Source organism: Lissotriton helveticus, chromosome 3_1, assembly GCF_964261635.1.
Source record: "Lissotriton helveticus chromosome 3_1, aLisHel1.1, whole genome shotgun sequence".
Classification (NCBI taxonomy): domain Eukaryota; kingdom Metazoa; phylum Chordata; class Amphibia; order Caudata; family Salamandridae; genus Lissotriton; species Lissotriton helveticus.
Window position 1 is genome coordinate 937,772,375 of NC_136061.1, and position 20,059 is coordinate 937,792,433.

Consider the following 20,059-nt stretch of genomic DNA (forward strand, 5'->3'; position numbering starts at 1 on the left):
GGAGATTGACTGTATGCTGCTTACAAACAAGCCACGAGAAGCATATTCACCCTCACTTTTTTTCCCGTCCATACTCCATTTTCTAGTGCCATTTTATATTTTTTTTATCTTTTACTTTGCATGTTTGACTTTGAATGCATTTCATCTTATCAGGTGCGAGCCCCGGCTCAGTGGAGCAGATGCTGGATGAGGAGAACAGGCGCATGGCAGACGGTTTAGCTTCCAAGGTCACCAGACTCAAATCGGTATGTTGCTTGTAGTGCCTGACTAGTTTGGCTTCAGCTTTGAACTGACCGTTGTGTACTGGGAATTGCAGAAAATGGAGATGTAAATAACTCCGAGGGATGGTACTGACTTTTTTTTACCACTTTTGAACTCCCTGGTAGGGGAGAATTTGGAATGCTTGAAATGAGAAGTTGAGACATTTCCCATTTCGTTACCGTGTTCATGTCTTGTCCTCATATCTGTTGACATGAATATCACAGAAGCAAAAGTGCAGAGAAACGTTTCACTTCTTTAATGTTTCAGCCTATCCCTTTTAATTCCTGCTATTGGATAGTCTAGATGAAGGTATTTGAATAGGCTAATCAAAGCTATTTCGCCTCTTCCATTGAAAAAGGTTTGCCCATGAAAAGACGTTCACAATGCATGCATGTGTTCATAATTTTAAGATGCCATTAATTATTTAGCAAGTGGAAATGTTTACGAAGAGTAAAACCTGAGTATTGACTTGCCTAAATCTTGGTGAAAGTGTAAACATTTCCCAGCACCAGCAGATCTTTGGTAGCCATGGAGCATCACAACAATATTAGTAGCGCATGTTTTTTGAACTGCCAGTAACAGATTGTGACAGTGCTGCTTAATGTTTCTCCTTTTTGTGTGAAATATAAGTTGATCATGCCTCTAGATGATTGATTCAGCCTTTCCAAAGGACTTATGAACACTGGGTTTTTTTTTGCCCTCGGAAAGATGCTGCATCATTTTGCACTCGTCATGCCACGAAAACAATAATTGTAAAACCTATGTGAACGAATTCCCAGGCAGAAATGTGTTTTAGACTGATTGGGTAGGCGTATCCGATTCCCCTAAGATGTCTCTACCTGGGGCTGGGTCATTACATGAACTTGAGTTAAGAAAGACCAATTAAGAAGCCACATTAGTAGCTCCAGTGTCCAGCTTCTAAAGCTAAAAGCTTTTACATGAAGAGCAGTACATTTGAAGTAGTCGCCTAACTAGAATCCCAGCTCACAGAAGGAACAATGGAAGTGTGTTCAACCATATAATTATTATGTGTGCCTATGTTTACATTCTAACAATAAGGTTTGTGGAAGGATCCCCTGGTGATTTACACAGGGAGGGGAGTAGGTAATACCCTGCTCCAACGTGCCCGTGAAGACACGGGCACGTTGGAGCAGGGAGGCCGAACCAGCAAACAGAGGTCTCTGAAAGAAATAAGGAGCTCAAACATCTGCCATCCAAAAGTAGTATACGAATTGAAAACTACTACTCAAGCATAGACGGGGACAAGGATTCTAGATTGAAGATAGAATCAGCAACCGTCATAAGAAAGCACCTGATTATTAACTACGGTGGCTCCATCGTGCCTATTATTAATACCCGCAACTGAGAATAAGACAGAAGGAACGTCACACCATAAGACGAAAGTGTGGGACTTCTCTAAGAGAAAATCCTCTGTTCAAGATTGCAAGTTGTATAAATGTCAAATGTCCTGATGAAGGTGACAACATTGTAACAACACCGAAACGCCGCGTCAACTGTTTTTTTGACTGTTTTTTAACATTGCATTATGAGCATTATAGTATGATGTTTTTTATTAATTTTAGAATATAACCCCTAAAGGGAGGTATTGAATAAATTGCGCAAAAATTGTTACATACAATTTTTCTTGTTTCATATGTTTTATTGCTTATTGTTTAATATACAGTGACAAAACTCCACAACACCACAGTTACAATAGAGACCACTAGACCTAGGGGACCCCTTGTAGGTCCCTTTATGTAGAAACTGGCCCCAGTATCCGTTTCTTTTGGAATTCAACCTTAAAAATCACAGGGTCTTACTTTGTGTATGTTTACATTCTGACAATGAGTAATAGTGTTCAGTGAGGAGGCGTTGGTTGTATGTTACCAGTCTTCATTTTTCGACTGTGAGACCAGGTGCTGGAAGCAAGTTGTAGTATTCGCCGTCCACACATACAGAAGGTTCACTACAATAGGTAACTTATCTCTGTATAAACTTAGGTGCAAGTGTAATAAAGTTGCACATTTACAAAACTCCACCTTAGGCAAGATCAGCCCTTCTCTTAATGAGTTCCCTAACCTGCTTCTTGTGTAATACTTGCACGTTAAATCTCTCAGTCACCCCGTTCACACAGCAAATCCCTCAAACCTACACACTACACACCTCTCTTTGCACAACAGAACAGTTCCTTGCAGCTCATAGAAGATGCAATTAATTGAATGAATATCAGCCATTTGCACAATAGAGATTTGCCTACTCTTGAGAAAATGCACTGTTCACTCACAAAAACGAATACCTAAATATTCAATACCTATGCACTCGCAAAACATCCATATTCCCACTGAAAACACTCTGTAAAACAGTACTGACACCGTCAAGGCTTACTCACCTTTAAACAAACACACCTGCCCATGGACTCGATATTCTACTTCTACCACCAACACTTGATATCTGCATTATTTCTCTCTCTCTCTGACACACACACACGTAATGTAAAGTATCTGCGTAATTTTTAAGTGCAGCACTATAATGCTCTCCATGTACATTTTTTTTTTACCAGATGAAGAAAATAGAAAGAAAATAAATACTTACACATTGGGAACATACCCACCCTTCCTCTTCTTTCAACTTCTCCAGAATCATATCCCAGGCCCGGGATATAAGTCTTTCCTCAGGCCCGCTCCTTCCTCTCTCTCAAGCAGTGTGCTGTCCACTCGACCCCTAAAGGCCAGTGATTGAGCCCAGGTTGGTAAGGTAGGGGCAGTCGATTGTTTCCAACGCAGTATAATGGAGCACTTTGCAAAAAGCAGGTTAAGATCGAGGAGATAAATGCAGGCCTATCCGGAGAATTAGCTGGGGTGACAACAGTTGTGGTACCTAGTACTTGTAGTACAGCGTCTTACAAATTGATAAAAATTAGCATTTATAAATAATAAATTGATCTCTTAAAAATATTAATATAGCTTCACCAATGTATATTATCCGACTTGGTTCAAATATTGCACATTGTCTCAAGAAAAATTTCTCTAAAGTGCCCTGGCTTATTTGGTATTTCAAAATTCAATCATGCATATGTATACAGAAAAATTCATGTAATATTAGTACAAGAAGGAATACGTCCATTCATATCCCTTCATAGCAAGCTCATCTTGGCACTACCAAATTACTTTACATAACTTGGAATTGTGTTCCTTGAGGAGCGCTAAGCTGTCAGCCGATCACTGCTGATACATTGTTGCTTTCCATGTAGCAATTCTACCACGTGGAGGTGCCTGACTCCATACTCTTTGAGAGCCATCATGGTAGAGGCTGCCCTCATTGCTTTTAATGTGTTTATTATTTACGATTCTCACCATTTTGTTTGTTTCACATTTGATTTGCCAGTGATCTGGCCTGGTGGGGAAGCCTTCCAGAAAGGAGGGAAACTGCTGAGTTCCAGGTTGCTTTATTTTGCCCTACCAGTTTCGGTGTTAGTCACGCCCATAGCTACACTCCCTTTTAGGAGGAAGGCTATTTTACCATTCATGGTGCACGTCTGTGAAATGGGTGCGCTTAAGGCAAGCGCATCTGCGCCTGTCTGCGCCCAAACTGTGCCAGGGGCCAAGGAAAGCCCCTGGTTGTTTAGGGCTAGCCCGTTTGAAGTACTCTAAATTAGAGCTGCTAAACCTTGCGACTTCCTGCCCAACGCCTGCTACTACACACTAGATCTGATGTAACAAATGCCGATTCTCACACTCTACCTCTACCTCACTGGTCGCAAACACTGAGCTAAATACAACCTCACTGCCTCAGTGTTCTGCCAAGTTCTGCTCCCTCAATTGCTAGTTAAGGATAAACTCGTGGTTTATGATTTTCTCGAAGAGCGTCTGCTGGATGCAGTCTTTTTGACTGAAATCTGGCTCACTGAGGACTCTTCCCTTGACTTAATGCAAGTCGTTCCCCAAGATTTTGCCATTCTAAGACTTGACAGGGAAACCCAGAGGAGGAGGGGTTGCCATCATTTTCAAGCTGACACTACACTGCACATTCTCTGAGCTATCTATTGATGAGCGTGAAGCATCTCTTTTTTCACTTGCCCTCGCTAGCAATTTTACGGTGTCGGGCCCTTTGATTTATCGCCCCACTGGTTCCATCTCTAACTTTGTTACTTCTCTGGCTGATGCTCTGTCTCCACTAGTTCTTCGCTGTTCTAACTTTATAGTGGTTGGGGATCTTAGCTTACACTTTGACTATTCCACCTGCTCAGCGGCCACTGCTTTGGTTGCGGACTTAAAGGGCTTAGAGCTCTTTCAATATTTTTACACCACCACACATGGACTGTAGCACACCCTTTGTCCAATTTTTTTAAACCATGCGGTTTTAGTGACCAGCCCTCCCCACCCGCTCACCTGGTCTGACCATCTTGCTATCTCTCTTTCTGTCCCCTATGATCAGCCTCCTGTCAGTTATGCTCCCGCTCATGTTGTACGGGCATGTCAGTGGGCTAAAGTTACCCCCTCTGAATTCAGCCAAGCGCTAGACACCAGCCGACCTACTCTAGATAGCTGTGTCGATAAGGCCAAACTCACAACTGGATCCGTGGAGCTTTGGATCAAATAGCCCCTTTAGTTAATCAGACTTTTCGCAGACAAAAAACATTGGCTGACCGGTTTAACGATGAACTTCTAGCATTAAGAAAGAACTGTAAGTGCCTTGAGCGCTTTTGGCGCAAAGCCTGTGATCCAGCTTGCAAAGCTGAATATACATGGGAGCTCTTAAATTCTACCACTTCCGCATTAAGCAATCTCATTGCGACTTTTACACTCATAAAATTCAATCTGCCCAGAGCTCTTCTCGCAAAATGTTTGCCATTCTGAAGTCACTCTCCTCACTGTCTCTAGTCTGAGCCTCCACTTTACCATCAGTGGATGGCTGTAATTCCTTAATTCAGTTTTTCTCTGAAAAGGTGGCAAATATTTGTTTCTTTTTCCCGCTAAGGTCAGAGACGCTCCTTGAAGTAACTGGTTCGATCCATCAGATGACAGCCCTAGGCTGCTGAACTTCAAGTCCATTGAACCTGAGGAGCTGACCCTACATCACACTTCAGTTAAGTCTGGCTCCCCGCTTGATCCAGCATCGCCCTCCATTTTGGAGTGGTGCCTGGAGGTTGTGCACCCCGTACTACGTGAGCTAGATGGCAGGCAGTAGCTATCCCCCCATACCAATCAGAGTTCATCAAAGTTCCGCATGGAGTCCCACAGGGGTCTGCTATCAGCCCCATACTTTTTGATATTTATATGCAACCCCTGATGCGGATTATCAAAAGCCATGGCATCAGCGTGACAAATTACGCAGATGACACTCAGCTGATAATCTCGCTTGATGGAGCCCATGCAAACTCACTGAAAAACTTCCACACTTGCATGTTGGAAATGTCACTCTGGCTCAACCAGAATTCACTACAATTTGACAGCGAGAAAACTGAAATACTGCACTGCACAGTAGGAAAAATCCCCAAAAGTTTACCTCTAGACTTTTGGCCTCAGCTGTTGGGGGACTCGCCCACCCCAGTGAACTCAGTAAAAAATCTTGGAGTCACAATTAACAACAAACTGAACCTAGAAACTAACGTCAACAAGCAGGTTAGCTGTTGCTTTGCTCTACTGAGAGGACTCCGAAGGCTGCTACCTCTCCTGCCCCCACAGACCAGAGCCGACATAGTCAGGAGTACCATCCTGAGCCGCCTGGACTACTGTAATGCCCTTCTGCTGGAATCCCCTGCCTATCTTATTTCCAGACTTCAAAGTGTCCAGGCGGCAGCAGCCAAACTGGCTCTCTCTCGTGAGCGAAGATCCTCTACCACTCTTGCCCTGGCCGACTTACACTGGCTGCCTATACATCAGAGGATCTGTTTCAAATCCCTATGTATTGTCTTCAGGGCAGCTCACGGACTAGGCCCTCGACCACTCCAGAACAAATTCAATTGGAATGAGCCCACCCGGTCCCTTCGATCCTCATCTTTAAACCTCATTAGCATTCCCAGGATCAAGAAAGCCACCTGCGGGGGACGAGCCTTTAGTATAGCCGCAGCCCACCTATGGAACAGCCTCCCCATCGACATCAGAAAAACAAACGAACTTATGACCTTTCGTAAAATGGTGAAGACATGGCTCTTTCCGAAAAAATCCCCCAAAAAATCCACCAAAACAAAAAATTAAATCTAATTCGATCAGCACCATGTCCACTGTCCTCTCCTGTCCACACTGAGCCTTTAGCTATATGTACTCAGCGCCAGGATGCCCGTAGGGTTACAGAGCGCTTTACAAATGCTATAAATAAATGGTGATCCCACTCCTTAAAAACCTCTGTTGGACCCCCACCAAGCCCAAAAAATATTCCCCATTTTGCTGCTTTCACTTATCTCTAAGATCACAGAGAAGCATGTCAATAAGCAGCTTTCTACCTTCATTGAGGCCAATGACCTGCTTCACATTACTCAGTCAGGTTTTTGTCCCCCCTACAATACTGAGTGAGCCTCTACAGAATCAGTCTGTCAAATTTTGGACACTGGCGATTCTGCAGCACTACTAATGCTGTATCTCTGTCCTGCATTCGACACAGTATCTCATAACATCTTGTTTGAAAGACTTTGGAACTGCAGTGACTGCCCTAAAGCCATGAGATGGGTCACCTACTTTCTGCAGTAGCGCACCTTTCAGGTTTCCCAAAAACCTTTTCAGTCAAAGGTGCTCCCTTTTCAATAAGGAGTGCTGCAGGTCACTTCTTAAGTCCAACCCTCTTTAATATTTACATGCGCCCCCCCCTGGCTGAAGTAATCGAATGCTATGGGTTTAACATCTTCTCATATGCGGATGACAGCTCATCATTGTTCTCTCTCACAGAACTCCTCCCATATGACTTCCTGTCTGTCTTGCAGATGTCGCTATGTGGATGGACTCGAACTTTCTCAAGTTAAATGCAGGGAAAACTGAGTTATTGATCTTTGGCAAACAACCTAACATCTGGTCTGCTGCTTGGTGCCCCAATAACCTGGTCCACTACCCTTCCTAAGCCTAGGGCCATGAATTTGGCCATCTGGTGTGATGAGAAGCTTTCTTTTGATAGCCACATCTCTGCCCTTGCAGGAAAATGTTTTGTGCTACTAAAAACTCTAAAAAAAAATATATATATCTTTTACTTCCTGCCAGAGTTGGCAAAAAACAGTAGTCCAAGCCCTAATTATGCCCAGGCTGGACTATTGTACTGTTCTGTTCCTCGGGTTGTCACTGTCCTGTGTGAACAGACTCTGTCACCGCACTTACCAAGCTGCACTGGCTCCCGCTGAAGCAGAGACCATCTTTAAAAGCCCAATGCTACTCCTAGAAGGCATTCGCCAACACATGCCACCATATCTCCAATCCTTTATCAAAACCTATGTGCCATCTAGAAACTTAAGTTCTCAGGTGCCATGCTAGCCAGCATTCCCAAAGTGAAGAGAACTAGAATTGATGACAGCTCTTTCAGTTATTTAGCGCCCCGACTTTGGAACTCTCTCCCCCCTTTCAGTCCGTCGGACCCCGTCTAAATCTGTTGTTCATTAAAAAAAAAGCATAAAACTTGGCTATTTACATCTGGCTGACCCTGAGGTAACTACTGCGCTTTTGGCTTGCTGGAGTCTGGCCTTAGCGCTGGGACACTTCTTTTGAAGTAGCTACTTGCTTTACAAGCTCCATAAGTAGAAGAACTCTCTCTAACATTAGAATCCCTTCCCCATACAGTATAAGTTAATCTCTAAAAAAACATAAGTCCTTCTAAAGTGGCTGTGCACATCAAAGTGTCTAAAATACAGTAGTCCTTAGTCAACCTGGGAGTTACTCCCATAAGACCACTTGCCCCATATTTTTCTATAAATGAGTATTTGATTTAAATGAGCGCGAGTCCAAAATTCCCCTTTACTAATTTTCTTCCTCTTATTCAGTCTCTCTGCATAGGTGGGGCTTACTGAAGATTACCAATCCTTAGTTATTCTACAACGGGCTATGAGCGTAGATTTAAACATGAAATATAAACCTTAATTATCTAAAACAGATGGCACTATTAGGCCGAGCAAAGCTGTTAATGTTGGTTTGAAAATGTGCCCAACTCTGACGGTGATGGCCAAAAAGATATCTTCCCAAAGGTTGGACACCACTTCCCAAGACCAGAATACATTTTCCCAATCCCCTTGGTTTAATTTAAGTCTGCATTGCACATCATGGGATAAAAAATGTAAACACATCAAATCCGCTCCCCACCTTAATTTTGATGAACACACATATCAGGCAGCATATACAGAATTTATATGCCAAGTTTCGTAGAGAGCTTCTGTCAGGATTCCATCCACAAAACCCTCCAAATCCTGCTGTCCTGATTTTCCCAGGCCAGCCTCCTCTTTTTTTTTTTTTTTTTTTTTTCTCCATTTGTCTCAGTCCACCCTCTGTCTCATTGTTTCGGGTAGGGCTCTTCAGGGTACATCATCTGCCAGGCTCAACTATTTGCCCCAAATGTTTGTGAATTTGCTTTGGTGATATATAAATGTTCTTTAGCCTGCATGCATCAGTCTATATTAGCTTCCTACCTATCTAGTATCTGGATGACCGAAATATCCCACTTCTGGTCAACTTCCCTTCTAGCCACCGTAAGAGCTATGTTACTGAAAAGAATCTTGTATCCATACCCCTTCTTTATCACATCTAGGGCATTTGTTGCTCACTATGGGAAACATTTGATTTAGTATTGGAGGAGTCCTGCTTCCCCATTTGGCACAAGATCCTGGATCGCTGAATTATTAATCTTTCATATTCCAAAAGGAGAGAGCATGTTTAGCATTTTCTTTATATTTCCTTTTCTTACTATATTGGCTGACAGAAATATTTCAGGTGCTGGGAATTTGTGAAAAATGGAAACTATCTGCCTACCCAAGCAGCTATAAAAAGATCCATAGAGTGCATCTACATACATGATTTAATTCTAGATCAGTTAAAAAAAATTATTTCAAAACAAATTTCCCTAATGTGCAGATCCTTGATGTGCTGCATCTATTAATGATGCCATCTGCTAAGCAGGAGGATAGAAGTTTACAGTTAGAAAGAGGAGTTTCAGCGTAAATCTTAAGGATTTTATATTGCAAAAACAGCTTTCGCGTGTTAGGCCACAAAAATTGCAGTGTTTTGAGCTTAACTGTTTTAAACACCATGAGTTCTATTATTTACCCTGGCAAACTGTGTGTGCCATAATTTTTTAAGATATTATGAATTAAGGAATTAAAGAATTTAGAAACGAACATAGAGAACCATTGTATGAAGTGTATATAGGAAGCCACATAAAACTGCACAAAATTAGGTAGTCCCAGGCCGCCTTCTGATTTTGGCAGGAAGTAAGGATTTTTTCCCATTTAACAAACATTGTAAATCCATCATACAAAAACTTTGGGGGAAAATAAAAATTAAGGAAGAATAGAAATTTTCATCAGTAGAATTCTTCCGATCACTGAAAGAGGAAGTGTTTAGCATATTGAAAGAGGTGAGTCCATTTTATCCATATAAGGAATGTAATTTAGAAAGAATGGATCCACTAATTGTTCGGAGTAGTATCCCCCTAAATACCTTTTGTGGTTTTGATTATAATTCGCCCTCAATTTTCAAGGATGGTTGTCCGGGGTGGTATTAAATATTTTGAACTTGTTAATTCTGAATCCCTGTGTACCGTTTTATAGCTAGGAGAACCCTTTCCATATTGCTTCTGTGTTAAAGTAAAAAGAGTGAGCGACGTCATCTGCATATAGCTTTAGCTTACGTACACACCCCCAAAAATGTTAAATGACAGAACTCCTTTCAGGGGGCCACAGGGGTTACATAACTTTTTAAAAGTTGAGTTGGTCTGTAGGCCTCACGGTCCTGCTCACTACAGGGTATGCTGACACCACTGTGTTTGCGCTGCTTAACTCCTGATGAAGGCAGCAGCCTTCCACCTCTCTTGAGGTAGCGCTTTGGGTACCCCTCCCAGTCCAACAAGACTGCAATCTGTGAGACTGGCCTATGTCATGGCGCACTCACATCCATGTTCACCTATGACAAAAAGCATTAGGGATCCAGACATTAGTTCAGTAGGGCATTCAGGGCAGGGATAAACGTCCATTTAAAAACAAAAGTTTTTTTAATGAAGTTTTATTAAGGGTACTGCAAATACAAAGTACTACAAACATGAGGACAAATCAAAGACAACTAGCAGAGGAAGACCACTGTATCAGTGCAGAGAGACAAGAAATTGGAGCAACAGCACAACAGATCTGCCAACAGTTAACAATTGTAACCCAGTGGACCCACAGTATTTCTTTACACCAGTGCGGGAGCTGCTAGGTTCAGCAGGTCGTATGACTCCATGACAAACTGGGATCACACCAAATGAGTGCTGGGCGCAATAAAAGGAGGGAAGATTGGCTATAGAGGGGTGTTGACACTCTCAGGGGGAAGCCTCCAAAATGCTGTGGGTTGAGGGTGTTCTGGGCTCCCGCAGAGTCTGTACGGAATGAAATATATTTAATGAAAGAGGGCCAGATATCTACCAGGCGGGAACCCTGGGGAGCAGTTCCAGGTATTCTGTAAGTTGCTCTTGGCAGTAGGTTACATTGCGCAACCAGCTATCTATTTAAGGTACAGGACAACACCCCCGGTGTGTTGCAACTCTACACCTAGCCAGGAGTAATAACATTGTGGTCAGGCATCGAGCTCCACTAAGGACGTCAAGGACATTGCCTCAATCACTGATTATCGGCCCCAAAAGACCCCCTCCCCGCCTCGATTGCTCTTTTTGGCTATGACACAATAGATGAGGGACCAAAAGAGAGGAGTATTACAGGATTCATCATCTTAAAATTTGATGTGAATAGACGTGGTCGGTAGTTGGTAGAGAATGTCCTAGTCAGCCCGCAGCAGTATCGCCACTGTGCTGCAGTGAGGAGAGGATCAAGTACAGTCCAATTGGAGTATGCTGTGGGGGTGCATATGGGTGACTTTTCTTGCATGATCCTGTACAAGTGTGTGACCAATTTCTTGTCAGAAACTTGCCTAGCGCATGTAATGTATGAGGGGCAGCAGGAAACTTATTATGTAGGGCTTGGAGTGCAGACCGAACTCTGAAGTATGTGAAAACATTGAGCGGAGTATGCATTTAAAGTGTAGATATGTGATATGATGATGGGAATTGTACTTCTGGCTATAAACCACATAGCGTAGGGAGCCGCAACCGAGTTAGTTGGCAGCATTCTCAATCTGCATCCAGGAGCTGCAGGTGACCATTCAGGAGAGTGTGCGGGGAATGTAGGGTGCTTAAGAGTGCTCAGTGGTGCATTCTATCCCACGTCCACATTGTATAAGCAATGCTATTTATTTCGACCGGAGAGCGACGGGCAGGCAGATATAGCGTAATGCTTAACATGCAGGGTTGAAAGGGGGTGGATGCATGCAGAAATGTGCATATTGCGCTAGCACTCAACAGTAATAAAGTTCCTTGTTCGGGGCGCACAGTCTGCTCTGCTCAAAGGGGAGGATCAGTGTTTCCATGGAGACCCTTGGTTACTTGACAGCCCAGGACAGTGTCACGAGTTTGTGCGGAGTTCTTTTGAAAAAGTGAGCAGAAAATGGTATGGGAATATTTATGACTAAGTACAGGAATTCTGGAAGGATAAGCTTCTTAGCAATAGCAATTCTCCCAGCCATTGAGAGCGGTAGGCGATGCCAAGCTGACACATGAGCTTCGAGCCACGTCATTGTTGTGCCGTAGTTAGTTCTCCATAGCTCATCAGTATCACTACTAATCCATATATCTAGGTAATGAACTGGGCCATCCACCTATTGTAGTTGGTAATCATGAGTGAAACAGTCCATCACAGTGATAAGGTGGGGGAAATAATTGATTTAGACCAGTTGATATGGATACCAGTGAAGCCACCAAAACAGGGGTTATGTTAGCATGCAGGTATCATAAATATAGGGTGACATCTGCATACATGGAAAATAAAATACTTCTGGCATAGAAGGCAAGACCTCTGTGTGCATGGTGCTAGAGTAAATGGGCAGCAATGTGCTCCACCGCAATGGCAAAAAAGGATAGGTGAGAGAGGACAACCTTGCCTGGTTCCTCTAGTGATCGAGGGGCGGGCCATAACCTCGCCATTGATGCGCAATCTAGTGCACAATTGCGTTTAGGGAAGTTTGACCCAGCTGATGAAGTGGGGGCTGAGACATAAACGTCCCAGCTGCTGGAACAGAAAGGGATACTCCAGTGAGTCAAACACCTTGGTGGCGTCAAGCGAAGGAGCCACTGCCTTAAGCTGTGGGTTAATGAAGTGCCTAAGGGAATATATTGTATGTAACTTATGAGACTTGTTTCCCCCAGACACAAACACCGATTAATCAGGGTGAGCAATATCCTGCAGTAGTGGCGTCAGTGGGGTTGCAAGTAATTTGATAAGGATTTTATTGTCCACATTGATGTCAAATGTTCTTATAGAGCGCACTTATCACCGCAAGGTCTCGAGGTGCGGTAGGAGTCACATTGATCTGAGGGCTTTCCTGAATTCAGAATGATGACAATTACCGCCTCCCGCAGAGTGGGGGGCAGATGACCCAGCCGCACATTGCAAAGGGTGAAGAGCAAGAATCTGGGCATATTACTTCTAGAAAATGACAATCAGGCCATCTAGTCCCGAGACCTTGTTTCCAGGCATGCCATGTTTCACCTGTACTATGTCGTCGGACAAAAACTGGCTATCGAGATGCTGCTGATGGGTTTCTCGAGCCAGATGGGTTGAATACAATCCAGAAACTTGTCTTGTCAAGCTGGATTGTGACAATCTTTGAGGTGTAGAGGTCCGTGTAAAAAGTTGCCATAGTGTTCTTAAGGCCCTCTGGGTCCGGGGCAACTACTGGTCATCAAGTAATTCTGTGATATGGGCGCTAGCCCAAGGATGGCCACAGTTTGGTCAGTACCTGCCCCGCACTTGCCTCCTACCCATATTGTCGGGCAACCACCTCCTTACTGAGATGGCGTTTTTCCTGCAGAGCCTCATTTTCCTATTTGCTAAGCTTCTGCCGGATGGAGGCAAGCATACTTGCATCTTGTGAGATGAAGAAGGCTAGTTTGAGGGCACGAATGCCCAATTTGAGCCTGGTAAGAAGTTTGTATTGCCCTTAGTACCACAGCCTGCTTAGGTATACACATGCCCCTGATGCAAACTTTGAAAGACTCCCAAAATGTGGAAGCAGAGGACTCTTGATTGTGAGTTAAGTGAGAAATATTCTGTCATATTCGATTGCACCTCATCCCGGAAGATTGGGTTATGGGGGGCATTAGTTGGGAGTCGCCATGAGTATGCACGGTCTTGTGTGTCAGAGTTAGCGAATTCAGGGAGGACTGGTGTATGACAATACAATAGGACTGTCACTGGTCTGTACAACTAATACGGGCAAAGAAAAATGTGACGGACTCTGTGTCTACCTATAAAGTGTGTACAACAAAAAGGAAATGAATCCCATCAGCCCACCCATAAGGCAGAGCTTCATCATCTGGGATAGAACCAATGATGGTCCGGTTAGGGAGCCACACACCTGTTGGAATTATGTGCTTCTCCAAACCCAAGGAACCACCAGTGATGAATCATACCAATAGTCAAATCAGTTTGGAATGGTGTGGGATGTTAAATTGCAGTGAGAAAAAATGTGTACAAAAAGAATCAAAAAGTGAGATGTAAAATTGGCTACCATGATTTAAGGAAAATTTTATTAGGGAACATCATGGTGTCAAAATTAAAATGTGTGAGACAGTTTGACACAATAACTGTCTATTAAGGATGGTATTTGGTCAACATGTTTCAGCCATTGTAGGAAAGTTAAGCCTACTGGGCTTTCGTCAGGACCTCTTGAACACTACTGCAATTAAGCTTGACCTAAGCTTAGTGAAAAAGCAAAAATTAACACAAATTAATGATACAAAACATCCTACCGTACATTGGATTTTCCAGACGGGGGATGTCTGTTTCATAAAGTATTTAGGATTCTTTCCTAAAAAGGAAGATACACAACAAGGGACAACAAATAGGTAGAACACAGACACACATTTCTATTATTTTTGCGCCATATGTTTCTTTATGCCAATAGGTCATTCTCCAAAACGATAGAGATATGTTTTTTTATTTATTTTTACTCACCCAAAACTGCTTGGGAGAAAGCCTCACCTCATCCTGGCCACTGCTCAGGGTTGGAGGCCCCGCTCTAATTCGTGAAATAAAATAGTGGGTGTCTGGTTAGATCACATCCATACTAATGATTCACTGGCACCAAGTGCTAAAAACTTAGGCATTGTTTCTGAGTACATGACAGACAGCAACTACAAGGGCTGCCGTGAGAGTGAGACACAGTTAGTAACAGATCTCTGATTCTAACAGTATATCAATGTAGGAGCAGTGAAAAAGCCTCTTCAAGGCTGGCTGATAGCGAACCTAGTTCATTTAGTAACAATAATGCATAAGGAGCCTGTATGCTGATATCCAGAGCGCTCTCCTAAGAATGAACAATAGAGAAACGCTTCGCTGTGTAAAGCTGGAAAATGAGCGCTCTCCTAAGTATGAAGTAGGAGACCGCTTCGCTTGTTGTATGATGGCGGACTTCACCGGCTTGTCGTTTGACGATGAGACACTCAATTCCATTCTTTCTGAGAATCCTAGTATTCTGGATGCCCTACCGACGGGAGGACCAAGTCAGCAGGACGATTGGGGTACCGTTCTGACTTTAAAGAAAACTTATTCACGTACATGCATCCACGGGCAGATTATGGCTGAATATCTCCATGGGAAGTGCGCTCCTACAGGACTCGTAGTCACCAATGCTCCCCGGCTTTTTCTTACAGATAAGACGTTTTTGAAAGACTGGTCGCTCATCGCATGGCGATGGCTGGTTGATCCTGATTATCACCACAGCCAAAAGAGTGGCAGATGCCATCTTGATAGAAATACAAACCCTAGAGGGGAAGATCAAGACCACTTTAACCAATACTGTCTTTAAGAAAAATTCTGATGAAACTACCAAAGCGAACAAGGAGTACAAAGAGTCTATACTTTTTTCCAAAATTGAAAAATTTCGTAAAGATCTGGCCAAATTTTCTTTAAAGAAAATTTACCCATATACAAGCGACACCTATAACCCTCCAGATTATCAACAAGAACGGGAAACGGCATGGGTCTAACTATTCCACATCTTCCTCAGACCCACACTCCAGTGGCTTAGACTCACCGCGTAGTAGTACATCAACGGGGCAGGGAAGAGGTCGTTTCAATAGGTCCAATCGTAGGGGGGCCAGACAAGGAAGTAAGTTTTACCAACAAGGTCCCTGGTGGCCTCCGGCTGCTTGGGGATATAATCAGCCACAATTCCCACAACCAATGCCCAATTTCCGCCTCTACCACAATGGTTTAATGACCAGGCTGTTTCAGGACAGGGCCGTGGACGGAGCAGAGGCAGAAGGAGAGGCCAGCCCCAAGTTCATTGGGAAGAACCATCCTTTCCCTACACCCGAAGCAGGAAGGGCCATCTGCAGCAACAACAACAACAAGCAGGACCCAGCACAGAGGGGAGAGTCTCATAGTGAATATTAGCTCCTGGACCCTCAGTGACCTTGAGGACCTTGAGGAACAAGTTCTTAATAGAGGACTTGGATTTGTACCCACCAACATGGGTGATCCCTTTCAGTCTGTGCAGGTCTCCCTACGAAACTACTCATATATTTTTAAATATTTTATAATTGACTAATACTGCAGTTTCTACTACGGTCCTACACCTACCCTGTGTGTGGGCTGGTCCAAGTACCGTGGCACACTACTCATAAATATTTTATAATTGGCTAATACTGCAGTTTCTACTACGGGCCTACAGCTACCCTGTGTGTGGGCTGGTCCAAATACCGTGGCACACTTCCTTTTAGAAGCAGCCACTTCCTGTTCTAGTAAAAACGATTCCATTGGCTGATACTGCAGTTTCCACTCTGGTCCTACAGCTATGAAGCAGGCCCATGTAACACATATTAACTTTCTCCCTGTTCCAGGCAAGTAAAAACGATTCCATTGGCTTATAATGCAGTTTCCACTCTGGTCCTACAGCTATCGGGCACCCATGTAACACTTAGTAACTTGTGTGTGGGCTGGTCCAAGTACCGTGGCATACTTCCTTAGAGAAGCAGCCACTTCCTGTTCTAGTAAAAACGATTCCATTGGCTGATACTGCAGTTTCCACTCTGGTCCTATAGCTATGGAGTATCCTCATTGGCCCATGTAACACATATTAACTTCCTTCCTGTTACAGGCAAGTAAAAACGATTCAATTGGCTGGTAATGCAGTTTCCATTTCCTGTTTTAGTAAAAACGATTCCATTGGCTGATACTGCAGTTTCCACTCTGGTCCTACAGCTATGGAGCATGTAACATATATTAACTTCCTCCCTGATGCAGTCGGTACCTCCCCTTCGGCTCCGGATTAGTCCAGGGGTACCGACGGACAGGTGAGGAAGCGACGCCAGCCAAGCTCATGCAGCTCCCTAAAGCGAAGCGGTCTCCTACTTCATACTTAGGAGAGCGCTCATTTTCCAGCTTTACACAGCGAAGCGTTTCTTTATTTTTCATTCTTAGGAGAGCGCTCTGGATATCAGCATACAGGCTCCTTATGTATTATTGTTACTAAATGAACTAGATTCGCTATCAGCCAGCCTTTAAGAGCCTTTTTCACTGCTCCTACATTGATATACTGTTAGAATCCGAGATCTGTTACTAACTGTGTCTCACTCTCACGGCAGCCCTTGTAGTTGCTGTCTGTCATGTACTCAGAAACAATGCCTAAGTTTTTAGCACTTTGTGCCAGTGAATCATTAGTATGGATGTGATCTAACCAGACACCCACTATTTTATTTCACGAATTAGAGCGGGGCCTCCAACCCTGAGCAGTGGCCAGGATGAGGTGAGGCTTTCTCCCAAGCAGTTTTGGGTGAGTAAAAATAAATAAAAAAACATATCTCTATCGTTTTGGAGTATGACCTATTGCCATAAAGAAACATATGGCGCAAAAATAATAGAAATGTGTGTCTGTGTTCTACCTATTTGTTGTCCCTTGTTGTGTATCTTCCTTTTTAGGAAAGAATCCTAAATACTTTATGAAACAGACATCCCCCGTCTGGAAAATCCAATGTACGGTAGGATGTTTTGTATCATTAATTTGTGTTAATTTTTGCTTTTTCGCTAAGCTTAGGTCAAGCGTAATTGCAGTAGTGTTCAAGAGGTCCTGTCGAAAGCCCGGTAGGCATAACTTTCCTACAATGGCTGAAACATGTTGACCAAATACCATCCTTAATAGACAGTTATTGTGTCAAACTGTCTCACACATTTTAATTTTGACACCACGATTTTCCCTAATAAAGTTTTCCTTAAATCATGGTAGCCAATTTTACATCTCACTTTTTGATTCTTTTTGTACACATTTTTTCTCACTGCAATTTAACATCCCACACCATTGCAAACTGATTTGACTATTGGTATGATTCATCACTGGTGGTTCCTTGGGTTTGGAGAAGCACATAATTCCAACAGGTGTGTGGCTCCCTAACCGGACCATCATTGGTTCTATCCCAGATGATGAAGCTCTGCCATATGGGTGGGCTGATGGGATTCATTTCCTTTTTGTTGTACACACTTTATAGGTAGACACAGAGTCCGTCACATTTTTCTTTGCCCGTATTAGTTGTACAGACCAGTGACAGTCCTTTTGTATTGTTATACTGTGAATAAGGGGTTTGTCTGTCCTTTGGTCTTTAAATAATTTTCCCCTTAGACCCTCCACCAACCTTGTTTTTGATGAAGGACTGGTGTATGATCAGAAAGTGTCCTGGGGAGGTGCTCAACGGTCCTCAGCCAAGGGACTACATCCTTCATTGCCAGCCAATGGTCAGTCCTGGACCAGATTTTGTGCATGGTGCCTATGCATGTACCCTCTCTGTCTCAGTGGTGTATGTGTCGCCACAGGTCAGTGAGTCCATGGTCTTCCATTGCGAGGCATAATTGAGCTGCTTCACTTGGGTGCGGTGTCGCTGGAGCGGTCCAGGTGATGATCGAACACAACATTAAAATACACACACACACACACACACACTCTACCCGCCTACCCCCCCACCCCTGTTGCAGGTACCCCACTGCAGACACAGTGCCATAATTCTGTAAAGTTAGCGGGACAGTCAACAATAGGTGCATAGACAGCGCCCAGTGTGAGAGACAGACTCAAAAATGTGCATTGCAGAACTATGCATCTGCTTGTGTATCACACATAGATGTGTTTGTGTGCCATTGTCGGCCCTTCCGGATGACAATGGTGACTCCATGTGTGAAATTAGAATATACTGCTGCATGTTTTTCTGTGAGCCAGCCAGCGCGCAGCTAGGGATTGAAGGCTCTGGTGAGGTGAAGCTTGTGCAGGTAGCAAATGTGAATGTGGTGTTGGCATAGGTAAGCAAACAGAACACTGGCTTTGCTCTGATCATTTAACCCGCGAAGATCCTAAGTTAGACCTCTAAGGATAGTCATCGCAATGTAAGAGGTTAGGAATGTTGGGTATGCAGCTTTTACTAGGTATGCTGGCATAGCAAAGGGCTGTGGACAGGTCACTGTACGCAGGTGTGTGTTTGCTCTGCAGAAATATGTAAAAACAAAAACCATAACGAAAACCCTCCTACCACCACCCACTTCAACATCTCCAAACTAGTTGAACCCTCCAGAAAATACCCCCTTCCAAAGGCAGAAATGGACAAAATAGATAGAGGAATACATCCCTCAGTGTTCCAGGAGGCCTTGCGAACAACCCAGTAATAACAATCTGGGTTCCTGAGAGAGCAGCCAACACCGAGCCGGGCACAGGTACCAAACTGTTTCACTGAACTCCATCAGGCTGTGTCTGGGCCCTGTAGTGTGTGAAGTGGGTCCAGCTCACTCATAGTCACTAAGGGCATCACCTGCTGCTGTTTCGGATAAATTGGAACAAACCTCCCAAGGGATAGGGGAATGTTAAAAAATGGGTTTCTGGTTGGTTAGGGTATGCACCTAAGCCAGGCAGTCGGGGCTAGTGAGTTGCACACCGGAGTTAGCCTGTGCTCACCCTCTGGTAGCTTTGCGCAGAGCAGTCAGGCTTATCATTAGAGGCAATGTGTAAAGCGTTTGCACAACACACTCGCACAGAAACACTATGAATACATCACAAAATAGACGCCATACTTGATTATATCAAAATAGGATTTTTTAAAATATATATAACCACAAATGTCGTAGAACTTAAATACTGTGCATATTAGTCAAATCCTATGTCGTAGAACTTAAATACTGTGCATATTAGTCAAATCCTATATTTGTTATCCTGGCAAGAATGAAAACGGCATGCATTACGACCTCTGAGCATTAAATGCAGGAGCTTGGTTAGAGCGACTATTCATAGATCACCAAATATCACCATAAGTACATCGGTCACCAAAGTAATGTAACCTGGTTTAGAGGCCAGACGCCTGAAACATTGTTTGTCACCGCAAATGCATGAATCCTCACCTGTCCCCATAGTAGCATAGGTTGCAGGGCATCAGCCGCCCTATTTGCCATTATTTGATAATACTCAGTTCCATGCGATACAGAGGAGCCCCCGTGCATCAATTACTGACTATACAGTAGAGCTGCCACTGAAAGAAAGGTCTCCCTTGGTCCGTGGCA

The 20,059-nt window shown here is 43.7% G+C and overlaps 1 protein-coding gene across 1 annotated transcript in view; it reads left to right on the forward strand.

The window, feature by feature from the left end:
• The window catches only part of BET1L (Bet1 golgi vesicular membrane trafficking protein like), an 87,180-nt gene that overhangs the window by 23,059 nt on the left and 44,062 nt on the right, over window positions 1–20,059 (forward strand). Inside the window, exon 2 of the mRNA XM_078681288.1 lies at window positions 154–245. Coding sequence (XP_078537414.1) covers window positions 154–245 — 92 coding nt within the window. The remainder of the gene's footprint in view (window positions 1–153; window positions 246–20,059) is intronic.